The following is a 12,613-nucleotide window of genomic DNA, read 5'->3' on the forward strand; positions in this document are numbered from 1 at the left end:
GTCTAGGTAGTCTATGGCTGCCTGAGGCGGTTCTCAATCAGAGTCAGGTGATTAATCGTTGTCTCTGATTGGGAACCATATTTAGGCTGCCATATTCTGTGAGTGTTTGGTGGGTGATTGTTCCTGTCTTTGTGTTTGCACCAGATAGGGCTGTTTCGGTTTTCGTTATTTCATTTTCGTTATTTTTGTAGTTTCTGTATGTATAGGTTTTCCTTCATTAAAATATCATGAATCATCATCACGCTGCATTTTGGTCCGATCCTTGTTCTACTTCTTCGTCAGAGGAGGAGAGCCGTTACAGTACTGTATGTTGTTTTGTTTTTAATGATTTAGTACTGTATGTTGTTTTGTTTTTAATGATTTAGTACTGTATGTTGTTTTGTTTTTAATGATTTTGTACTGTATGTTGTTTTGTTTTTAATGATTTTGTACTGTATGTTGTTTTGTTTTTAATGATTTAGTACTGTATGTTGTTTTGTTTTTAATGATTTAGTACTGTATGTTGTTTTGTTTTTAATGATTTAGTACTGTATGTTGTTTTTAATGATTTAGTACTGTATGTTGTTTTGTTTTTAATGATTTAGTACTGTATGTTGTTTTTAATGATTTAGTACTGTATGTTGTTTTGTTTTGAATGATTTTGATATAGCTACTGTTAATATATATATTTTTATTTTCTAATTTGAAAGGAAATTACCAATATTCATATTTATAACATTTTTCCCACTATTTCCACTATGAATAAATAATGAATAAATAATTAAATATTTCTACAATTCGATGTGTGAAGAAATTGATTGTTCATTAACCTTTTTTCAAATATATTTTATGCTGCGTTTGAAAACAAAAAAAACAAACATGAAGTTCTGGAAATGTGATTCTTTTAATATAGATGCATTAGAAAATTACAATATTGTCCCCTTAAATGCAGAATAACAAAAACACAGAAATATAAGAGAGCTCCAAGTACGAAAATAATGAATCAAACCTGAATAACTACTTCCTTCAAAGTTACCCTCTATATAGCAACCCTCGATGAAACCTCTATTGCAACCCTCTATGAAACCTCTATTGCAACCCTCTATGAAACCTCTATAGCAACCCTCTATGAAACCTCTATAGCAACCCTCTATGAAATCTTCTAAGCCCTTCAGAGCTACATGAGATTGGCATCGATACATTAAAACAGTTTTGCTTCGTTTCAGAGAACCTCTAAAACCTAACGGTACATAATATTACATTCTTCACACATATTGCTGGTTGGATTGTCTTCCATCCATACTCTGGGCTCTGAAAGAATCTTCATAGGCCGTTCTGGGTCTGGTGTTAGCTTTGTAAACTGTTGTGTGTTGGGAAGCAGGCTTGTAGGCCATCCCATAACTGAGGTAGAAAGAAAACAAAATGATTGTGGATTCTATTTGTGACTGAGAATAACACGGGAATATTCAGGAATTACTTGAAAATGTTGGTCGCACTATAACTTTAATGTATAAGCCGTGTATGAGGCACGTGTTTCATGATTTGAAAGTTCTTTTATGTTTTTTTTTCTTCTTGAGAATGATGTCATTTTATGGAGGGAATGTTTCTCTGACTCGTGATCTGGTGGAGATAAAATGTAACTTACTTTGGTCTCTTCTCCTCTGGTGGAACCATCCCCCGACAGGCCATACACATCATAACCCCTCCCACAACCAGCACGGCTCCGCCTATCCACCCCACAAAGAGGGCGGAGCCAAAGGTGTACCTGAGAAACCAAGGAGATACATTGACACGTTAAAACAAATTACAAATTGCCATCATCACCTTATAATTGATACCAACTTATGTACCAAGTCTTTGCCACCCAAATACCACACTCTTCCCTACATAGTGTACTACTTTTGACCAGGGCCCACATATTCATTTTATACCACTGTTCATGTCCACTAATAGAAACAAATGCTGTATCTTATCCCATAAGACACTGGTCAATGGTTGTGCACTATATATGGAATAAGGTACCATTTGGGACACAACAAAAGTGAATTCTTCTCATGTTGCAGTTAAAGGGCCAATACAGTTTTTTTTTTTACTTGATTTTGCCATTTGTTTTGATGATATTTCCACACTATGAGGTTGAAAATAAACCTACAAAAATTCTGTAAGAGCTGTTTGAAAAATAATGCCTGGAATTTTTGGCCCAGATCATGACATCACAATCTGATCAGATTTTTTTTTTGACCAATGACCAGTCATCTATTATTTGCATATGTATCCTCCTACTTTAAAGGGGTAAGCTGGGTAGGCTCTAGAGTCCAGACGATCCTATCCACCAATCAGGGCTGTGTACGTAAATATATTTACATTTGTATTGACACGCCCACAAGATTAGACCGAGCGTTTTCAATTACACAAATTATACAAAAATATATTTGGAGTTACTCTATTTAAAAAATAATGATAAACACACACACTGATTTATTAGACTACGGTGACGATTAAAACAATGAATAAAAGACTGTTTGAGGGCTTTAATGTACCTGGGAGTGAGAGATCCTCCCATTCCTCCTAATCCTCCCCCCAGTACTCCTCCTCCTCCATATTCACCACCTGCATAGGTGGTGAACCGGAAGCTGCTAACGATTAGGTTGGCAAAGACCGACACTCCAGCAATGCCACAAACACCTAAGGAGGATGGAAATTACATTGTCATTTTCAGATCCCAGAAATGTGTCTTTTTGGCTTTAAACCTAAATTTGAATCAGAAAGATTTTGCTTGCCAGTTATGAACATCAATACCAAAACATCACCAAAACATTACCACAACATTACCACAACATCACCTCACCTCCGAGCAGAAACATGACCCCGGAGGTCAACGTCATGGTAGCCTTGACGCTGTCCTCCATTTTCCCCATCTTCAGACACTTGAGGGCAAAGATGGCGACCAGACAACCGATGGCTCCCAGGACCATCCCCACTATCATCAGGGCCCGCACAGCTTGGAGCATAGCTGCAGGTCAAACCAAAACACACAGTCAGATAGACTAGTCTACAGGTCAAACCAAAACACACAGTCAGATATACTAGTCTACAGGTCAAACCAAAACACACAGTCAGATAGACTAGTCTACAGGTCAAACTAAAACACACAGTCAGATAGACTAGTCTACAGGTCAAACCAAAACACACAGTCAGATAGACTAGTCTACAGGTCAAACCAAAACACACAGTCAGATAGACTAGTCTACAGGTCAAACCAAAACACACAGTCAGATAGACTAGTCTACAGGTCAAACCAAAACACACAGTCAGATAGACTAGTCTACAGGTCAAACCAAAACACACAGTCAGATAGACTAGTCTACAGGTCAAACCAAAACACACAGTCAGATAGACTAGTCTACAGGTCAAACTAAAACAAAAGATAGACACACAGTCAGATAGACTAGTCTACAGGTCAAACCAAAACACACAGTCAGATAGACTCAGATAGACTCTAAAACCAAAACACACAGTCAGATAGACTAGTCTACAGGTCAAACCAAAACACACAGTCAGATAGACTAGTCTACAGGTCAAACCAAAACACACAGTCAGATAGACTAGTCTACAGGTCAAACCAAAACACACAGTCAGATAGACTAGTCTACAGGTCAAACCAAAACACACAGTCAGATAGACTAGTCTACAGGTCAAACTAAAACACACAGTCAGATAGACTAGTCTACAGGTCAAACTAAAACACACAGTCAGATAGACTAGTCTACAGGTCAAACCAAAACACACAGTCAGATAGACTAGTCTACAGGTCAAACCAAAACACACAGTCAGATAGACTAGTCTACAGGTCAAACTAAAACACACAGTCAGATAGACTAGTCTACAGGTCAAACCAAAACACACAGTCAGATAGACTAGTCTACAGGTCAAACTAAAACACACAGTCAGATAGACTAGTCTACAGGTCAAACCAAAACACACAGTCAGATAGCCTAGTCTACAGGTCAAACCAAAACACACAGTCAGATAGACTAGTCTACAGGTCAAACCAAAACACTAGTCAGTCAAACCAAAACACACAGTCAGATAGACTAGTCTACAGGTCAAACTAAAACACACAGTCAGATAGACTAGTCTACAGGTCAAACCAAAACAAAACACAGTCAGATAGACTAGTCTACAGGTCAAACTAAAACACACAGTCAGATAGACTAGTCTACAGTCAGTCTACAGGTCAAACCAAAACACACAGTCAGATAGACTAGTCTACAGGTCAAACCAAAACACACAGTCAGATAGACTAGTCTACAGGTCAAACAAAAACACACAGTCAGATAGACTAGTCTGGAGGTCAAACCAAAACACACAGTCAGATAGACTAGTCTACAGGTCAAACCAAAACACACAGTCAGATAGACTAGTCTACAGGTCAAACCAAAACACACAGTCAGATAGACTAAAAACCAAAACACAGATAGACAGGTCAAACCAAAACACACAGTCAGATAGACTAGTCTACAGGTCAAACCAAAACACACAGTCAGATAGACTAGTCTACAGGTCAAACTAAAACACACAGTCAGATAGACTAGTCTACAGGTCAAACCAAAACACACAGTCAGATAGACTAGTCTACAGGTCAAACCAAAACACACAGTCAGACTAGTCTACAGGTCAAACCAAAACACACAGTCAGATAGACTAGTCTACAGGTCAAACTAAAACACACAGTCAGATAGACTAGTCTACAGGTCAAACTAAAACACACAGTCAGATAGACTAGTCTACAGGTCAAACCAAAACACACAGTCGGATAGACTAGTCTACAGGTCAAACCAAAACACTCAGTCAGATCTACTTGTCTTTATTTGGTACTTAGGTGACCTGTTATTGTGTGTATCCTATAAGTACTGCTTTCCTTTGTTGTGTGGGGGGCAGGGTCTACTAAGCTAACATTTGGAATTGTTTTAAAAAGGTCATACCATGGCTCATTTAGCTCTTTTAGGACCCCTTACGTCCCCTGTAGGTCCCCCTGTAGGTCCCCAGTAGGTCTCAATTTATAAAAATATATAATTTTCTGATAAAATATAGAATATGGCCTTTGCTGCTATAGCCCATAGAAATGTATGAAATAACACTTTCATGAATTGCAAAACAGACATTCAAAAAATAAATCACAAGGAATAAAGTTTGGAAGTGTCTGTCCTATATCTAGGAGATATAAAAAAGATCAGGAAACATGTTTTTGTTTTGTTTGGAAACATATTTAACCCACATTATTTTTGCGGAAAACTACTTCCATAAAAATGTTTTAACCGGTAACGGATTACCTTCAGACAAGTCCCATGACGTTGACCTCCGGGGTCATGTTTCTGCTCGGAGGTGAGGTGATGTTGTGGTGATGTTTTGGTGTCATGGGACACTTGCGGGGGACTGTAGAACACCATCGTGTTCGTGAGAGTCTCCTCTTTCCATAGTGGGGGGTCATATTCGTTGTTAGGCCAAATCGTTCAGACGCCATTGAAATTTTCGCGAGAAGACCGGGTTTCAAGACGTCTCGTGACAAACAGAGCTGTAGCTCTGCCACAGTCCACTGCAGATGTGAGAAGACCTGAGTTTCAGGACGTCTTGTGACAAACAGAGCTGTAGCTCTGCCACAGTCCACTGCAGATGTGAGAAGACCTGAGTTTCAGGACGTCTCGTGACAAACAGAGCTGTAGCTCTGCCACAGTCCACTGCAGATGTGAGAAGACCTGAGTTTCAGGACGTCTCGTGACAAACAGAGCTGTAGCTCTGCCACAGTCCACTGCAGATGTGAGAAGACCTGAGTTTCAGGATGTCTTGTGACAAACAGAGCTGTAGGTGTGCCACAATTCACAGATGTGAGAAGACCCGAGTTTCAGGACGTCTCGTGACAAATGAGATGAGGAAGAATTACATCGACGAATGTGGTGGATTAAAAGGCAGCCCGTGCTTAAACAAATATCTCTGGTGCGTCTATCAACTCTAGGGTATTTTTCATTTAAAGATTGAACTGATCTAGTAAAGTTGTTTAAATCAACACAACTAGATTTTGTGAAACAAAAACAAATATCTCTAGTGCGTCTATCAAGACTACATTTTGTGAGAAAAACAAACAAATTTGACCTTTTATTGATCATGGCCTTTTCATCATGGCCTCTATTCTTTAAAATGAACCACCTTACTAAACTATATTTTGTTTAGCAGGAAGATAATCTCCCTTCCTGTTTTTAACATTAAAGATCAAACACTGCTGAAGAAACTAGATTAGAAATGCTCAAAATGGTTTGTTTTAAAGTCAAGTGAAAGAAACAAATGTTTGTTTTATTCCATTAATGAATGTGTACTTATATAAAGAAATGCAGTATATTGTTTTGACAGAGACACACCTTTGAGATGTACTCGACATATAAAACTTAATCGAGATGTTATACAACTGAGAAATAATGGTTCTGTAAACCCCAGATGGCTGTGGCAGCAGATATCAAAAACTGGCCCGATGCAACCCAGCATAAAGCCGATAAATTATCTTTGTGGCGGCCATTTTAGGTTCCCTTTTTGTTCGATGTCAAAACCCTCCTTGTCTTCATGATGTAAATGAAGTCATGAAATGGCTGTGGCAGCAGATATCAAAACCTGGCCCGATGCAACCCAGCATAAAGCCGATAAATTATCTTTGTGGCGGCCATTTTAGGTTCCCTTTTTGTTCGATGTCAAACCCTCCTTGTCTTCATGATGTAAATGAAGTCATGAAATGGCTGTGGCAGCAGATATCAAAAACTGGCCCGATGCAACCCAGCATAAAGCCGATAAATTATCTTTGTGGCGGCCATTTTAGGTTCCCTTTTTGTTCGATGTCAAAACCCTCCTTGTCTTCATGATGTAAATGAAGTCATGAAATGGCTGTGGCAGCAGATATCAAAACCTGGCCCGATGCAACCCAGCATAAAGCCGATAAATTATCTTTGTGGCGGCCATTTTAGGTTCCCTTTTTGTTCGATGTCAAAACCCTCCTTGTCTTCATGATGTAAATGAAGTCATGAAATGGCTGTGGCAGCAGATATCAAAACCTGGCCCGATGCAACCCAGCATAAAGCCGATAAATTATCTTTGTGGCGGCCATTTTAGGTTCCCTTTTTGTTCGATGTCAAAACCCTCCTTGTCTTCATGATGTAAATGAAGTCATGAAATGGCTGTGGCAGCAGATATCAAAACCTGGCCCGATGCAACCCAGCATAAAGCCGATAAATTATCTTTGTGGCGGCCATTTTAGGTTCCCTTTTTGTTCGATGTCAAAACCCTCCTTGTCTTCATGATGTAAATGAAGTCATGAAATGGCTGTGGCAGCAGATATCAAAAACTGGCCCAATGCACCCAGCATAAAGCCGATAAATTATCTTTGTGGCGGCCATTTTAGGTTCCCTTTTTGTTCGATGTCAAACCCCTCCTTGTCTTCATGATGTAAATGAAGTCATGAAATGGCTTTCTATCCTCTGGTTCTTATCACTATGTACTCTTGAACAGGGAACGAACCTTATCAGGTGTTTGCAAATCATTTTCATGAGTTGCTGTCACAGTTTCGGGCAACGGTTGTACTTTCAGTCAGAGTTTCCACGCTAACGAAGGGTGTGCCTCGCTTTACCTTCTTTTCATATGTGGTTCTCGGGGAACAAAATTCAAACTATTTAGCCATTTCCCAATCACTGCAAACACTACAATATTAACCTACTTCTTATTTATGATCCTGAGACTCTTACTGATCCATAAATATTACCATCTATTCATACATCGTGTAAATTAACCTAGCATAAACTAATATCCTACTTTCCTGGCTTTTTTTTTGTGTGTAATAAAATGGACATTTGTCCAACTTACTTTAGTCAGTTGCATTCAATGAACTATTGAACTGGATCCATAGTAACTGAGTAAACTAAACTATCACAGTAAATCAACAAGTTACATGTATTACATGTTGAGTCAAAGAGCTTGTGTCATGCCAACTTGTTGCTCTGGTCACTACTGTGTAGAGCAGAGGCTGCCGCAACTGTACGAGGACAATGGCGTTCGTCCGTACCTGGTTAACCCAGGAAGTAAGGTTGGCAATGGTGAACGTTTTTTCTTTTTTCTAAATAAGGAAAACTCCAGCACGTCAGTGATCTTGATGCCAACCATTTAATGGATCTAATTCTCCAATGTTTTGGTCTCAGTCAACCTTTAATCAGTATAGTGTTTATTTATTTAATTTGACCTTTATTTAACTAGGCAAGTCAGTTAAGAACAAATGCTTATTTTCAATGACGGCCTAGGAACAGTGGGTTAACTGCCTGTTCAGGGGCAGAACGACAGATTTTTACCTTTTCAGCTCGGGGGGTTTGAACTTGCAACCTTCTGGTTACTAGTCCAACGCTCTAACCACTAGGCTACCCTGCCGTACCTGGTAGCCCCAGGATGGTGAAGTAGGGTCGGCACTCTGTGAATCCGGAGCTCTGCCGGACACAGGATCTCCAGAGTCCAGAGTAGGAGAAGATGGCGGTCACAGGGTTGTCGTACAGGTCCTCCGTTGCCCACTGGTCCATCCCAGTGGCGGCTATAATCCCACCCACCCCCAGCAGGCTCAGCACAAAGCCCATCACCTGGCACAGGGTCGCCGCCATGATGCAGATGCCTCTCTCTTTCTCTCCCTCTCTCTCTCTCTCTCTCTCTCTCTCTCTCTCTCTCTCTCTCTCTCTCTCTCTCTCTCTCTCTCTCTCTCTCTTCTGTCTCGGTAGGAAACCAACTCCTACCTCTCTGTCTCTCTGGTGAAGCTAACGTTCAACGCTATCACAACCTTCTTCTTTCTTCTCTCGGTAGGCAAAAATAACAAAAAGCAAACAACAACAAAAAAAAGGAACCTTAGCTACTACAGAGTCTCTCAGCTTCTGATTGTTTCTAATGCCACAGTGCCAACACTGAGACTGGGCTTTTTTGACTCGCTGTGTTTCAAGTGACTCTGATACTGGCAGGCTTGACCTCATGAAAGACTGTTACATCTGTCCTTCTGTGTTTGCCCACTGCTGCCAAGTCATCGCCTACGTCCCAAATGCCACCCTATTCCCTTATATGGTGCACTTCATTTGACCATGATCTCTGGGCAAAAGTAGTTCACTATATAGCAAATAGGGTGGCATTTGGGACGTACCCCTTACAGTTGGGAGGGGCGTAGGAGGTTACGGGAGGTGTAACGGTCACACAGGAAGCTAAGAGGTTGACCAACACTTTGATAACAAGACTACGTATTCAATTTCTGAATTGATACTCCACATTTAGCCCAGGGGGGTCCTCTCATTACATCAGTGTGGGGGGTTCCAGTCATTACATCAGTATGGGGGGGGGGTTCCACTCATTACATCAGTATGGGGGGTTCCACTCATTACATCAGTATGGGGGTGGGGGTTCCTCTCATTACATCAGTATGGGGGGGTTCCTCTCATTACATCAGTATGGGGGGGTCCTCTCATTACATCGGGGGGTTCTCACAAGAGTTTCTCAAACTGATCTGAGAACCTAGAAGTCAAATGAACACTCGACCTACAGTGTTTAACATGTTGTATATTTGACGTCTATACTTTGTAGCTAAGCAGCATGAAGTCAGATATTTCTCTATACAAGCAGTTTTTATAGATTTTTTTTAGATTCGTGCCTTAAACTTAAGGATACACAGTGAGTATCTAACGCATCCTTGATGTGGATAGAAAAGCATTTGCTACTTTGGTTCTGTGTTTTGTGTCTGTTTCTGTCCCTTTTTAATAATGATACCCGGTGACTCTATTGACACACAGTCGTTTTGTATCACCACCAGCCAGCCAGTCAGCCAGTCAGCCAGTCAGCCAGTCAAGCTAAGGTAAATAGAAAATACTGATATGATTGTATCGTTGTGGAGAACTGAAACCAATTTGACAAAGGCTGATATCTTGAAAAGAAATGTCAGGCACCTGCGTTCGAGAGAGACACAAAATATTGGTAATTTCAGGTCATTGAATATAACATCCAAAAGATGAAATGGATTTATTCAACAGAATATGCTGGTTCCTGACAGAAAAATATCTGTTATAGTAGCACAAATTTAATTTGGAAAAGTATTTTTTTTTTCTTTGCTAGAAGTACGTTATATATTTAATATGATCGAAAGTGGCAGAAAGAATGATGGCTGTACCTGAAAGCTATACCGGCTCATTCTAACAAACAGAAAGGCCAATGTCTCTTTGTAGTTTATGAAAATGTGAGAGTCAACAGAGATATGCTGTGAGACTGTATTGTAGTGCAATGGCCTTCTCAGGTCGTTAGAACTCTAATCAGTTAGATAAAGAGATTAGATGGGGGTTCGCCCAGAGAAATGGAGCAGATACCGTGCCTGTAGTAGACCACCTCAACGGTCTGATAAGACATGAACAGAACACAAGCATTTTTATCATTCCTGGGAACAGGGTTCAATAAATACTAAGCTATAATATTTAATAAAAGTTGTAGTTTATAGTTTTCGAATAATGGAATTTAGGTGTCATGGATCCCTCTGGGAACTTTCATTACGTACACCTGGCTCCTATTGTCACGACTTCCAGCGAAGGTGGTTCCTCTCCTTGTTCGGGCGGTGCTCGGACGGTGCTCGGGCGGTGCTCGGGCGGTGTTCGGGCGGTGCTCGGGCGGTGTTCGGGCGGTGCTCGGGCGGTGCTCGGGCGGTGCTCGGCGGTCGTGGTCGCCGGCCTACTAGCCATCACCGATCCATTTTTCTTTTTCCATTTGTTTTGTCTTTGGTTCTGTCACACCTGGTTTTCATTTGCTTTAATTCCTCTGTGTGTATATTTACAGCTGTTTCCCCGCTTAGGCTTGTGTGGGATTATTTTCATGTTGCTTGTGGAGGCTTTCCTCAGTTTATTCACGTGTGTTTATTATAGTGAGGAGCGTTGGTTTTTTTCTCCTTCCGTGAGTAACTGTGAGTTCCCATTGTCTTGGGCGGTATTTTTTTGTGTTTGTACCTGTACCTATTAAAAAACGCTAGATTGACATCTCTGCTGTCCTGCGCTTGACTCCTTACCTACCTTCAGAAAGAAAGCACAACACCTATTCCCACTGATTGTATTTGTATACAGTGAGGGGGAAAAGTATTTGATCAGTGAGAGACAGAATAACAACAAAAAAAATCCAGAAAAACGCATGTCAAAAATGTTATTAATTGATTTGCATTTTAATGAGGGAAATAAGTATTTGACCCCTCTGCAGAACATGACTTAGTACTTGATGGCAAAACCCTTGTTGGCAATCACAGAGGTCAGACGTTTCTTGTAGTTGGCCACCAGGTTTGCACACATCTCAGGAGGGATTTTGTCCCACTCCTCTTTGCAGATCTTCTCCAAGTCATTAAAGTTTCAAGGCTGACGTTTGGCAACTTGAACCTTCAACTGCCTCAACAGATTTTCTATGGGATTAAGGTCTGGAGACTGGCAAGGTCACTCCAGGACCTTAATGTGCTTTTTCTTGAGCCACTCCTTTGTTGCCTTGGCCGTGTTTTGGGTCATTGTCATGCTGGAATACCCATCCACGACCCATTTTCAATGCACTGGCTGAGGGAAGGAGATTCTCACCCAAGATTTGACGGTACATGGCGTCCATCGTCCCTTTGATGCGGTGAAGTTGTCCTGTCCCCTTAGCAAAAAAACACCCCCAAAGCATAATGTTTCCACCTCCATGTTTGACGGTGGGGATGGTGTTCTTGGGGTCATAGGTAGCATTCCTCCTCCTCCAAACACGGCGAGTTGAGTTGATGCCAAAGAGCTCCATTTTGGTCTCAATCTGACCACAACACTTTCACCCAGTTGTCCTCTGGATCATTCAGGTGTTCATTGGCAAACTTCAGACGGCCATGTATATGTGCTTTCTTGAGCAGGGGGACCTTGCGGGCGCTGCAGGATTTCAGTCCTTCACGGCGTAGTGTGTTACCAATTGTTTTCTTGGTGACTATGGTCCCAGCTGCCTTGAGATCATTGACAAGATCCTCCCGTGTAGTTCTGGGCTTATTCCTCACCGTGCTCATGATCATTGCAACTCCACGAGGTGAGATCTTGCATGGAGCCCCAGGCCGAGGGAAATTGACAGTTCTTTTGTGTTTCTTCCATTTGCGAATAATCGCACCAACTGTTGTCACCTTCTCACCAAGCTGCTTGGCGATGGTCTTGTAGCCCATTCCAGCCTTGTGTAGGTCTACAATCTTGTCCCTGACATCCTTGGAGAGCTCTTTGGTCTTGGCCATGGTGGAGAGTTTGGAATCTGATTGATTGCTTCTGTGGACAGGTGTCTTTTATACAGGTAACAAGCTGAGATTAGGAGCACTCCCTGTGTGCTCCTAATCTCAGTTTGTTGCCTGTATAAAAGACACCTGAGAGCCAAAAATCTTTCTGATTGAGAGGGGGTCAAATACCTATTTCCCTCATTAAAATGCAAATCAATTTATAACATTTTTGACATGCGTTTTTCTGGATTTTTTTTGTTGGTATTCTGTCTCTCACTGTTCAAATAAACCTACCATTAAAACTATAGACGGATCATTTCTTTGTCAGTGGGAAAATGTACAAAATCA

At 41.1% G+C, this 12,613-nt stretch overlaps 1 protein-coding gene and 1 long non-coding RNA gene across 24 annotated transcripts; one reads left to right on the forward strand and one right to left on the reverse strand.

Annotated features, from left to right (window-relative positions):
* Nucleotides 1-864: 864 nt before the first annotated feature.
* Nucleotides 865-9,027, reverse strand: LOC118373725 (claudin-18-like). The gene is made up of 5 exons (XM_035759935.2): nucleotides 8,438-9,027; nucleotides 2,828-2,992; nucleotides 2,520-2,664; nucleotides 1,625-1,744; nucleotides 865-1,380 (listed from the first exon to the last, which is right to left on the reverse strand). The coding sequence occupies exons 1-5, from the start codon at nucleotides 8,655-8,657 to the stop codon at nucleotides 1,245-1,247; spliced, it is 786 nt and encodes a 261-aa protein (XP_035615828.1). The 5' UTR covers nucleotides 8,658-9,027; the 3' UTR covers nucleotides 865-1,244.
* Nucleotides 2,936-5,009, forward strand: LOC127908288 (uncharacterized). 23 transcript variants are annotated; one of them, XR_008066681.1, is made up of 6 exons: nucleotides 2,936-3,232; nucleotides 3,713-3,946; nucleotides 3,986-4,024; nucleotides 4,216-4,254; nucleotides 4,465-4,620; nucleotides 4,656-5,009. It is a non-coding gene; the product is annotated as an uncharacterized LOC127908288 (long non-coding RNA). The 23 variants fall into 23 exon arrangements; XR_008066692.1 differs by lacking the exon at nucleotides 4,216-4,254 and adding an exon at nucleotides 4,333-4,410; XR_008066715.1 differs by lacking the exons at nucleotides 3,986-4,024; nucleotides 4,216-4,254 and adding exons at nucleotides 4,085-4,123; nucleotides 4,333-4,410.
* Nucleotides 9,028-12,613: the final 3,586 nt, after the last annotated feature.

The sequence above is a fragment of the Oncorhynchus keta genome, chromosome 1 (assembly GCF_023373465.1).
Source record: "Oncorhynchus keta strain PuntledgeMale-10-30-2019 chromosome 1, Oket_V2, whole genome shotgun sequence".
Lineage (NCBI taxonomy): Eukaryota > Metazoa > Chordata > Actinopteri > Salmoniformes > Salmonidae > Oncorhynchus > Oncorhynchus keta.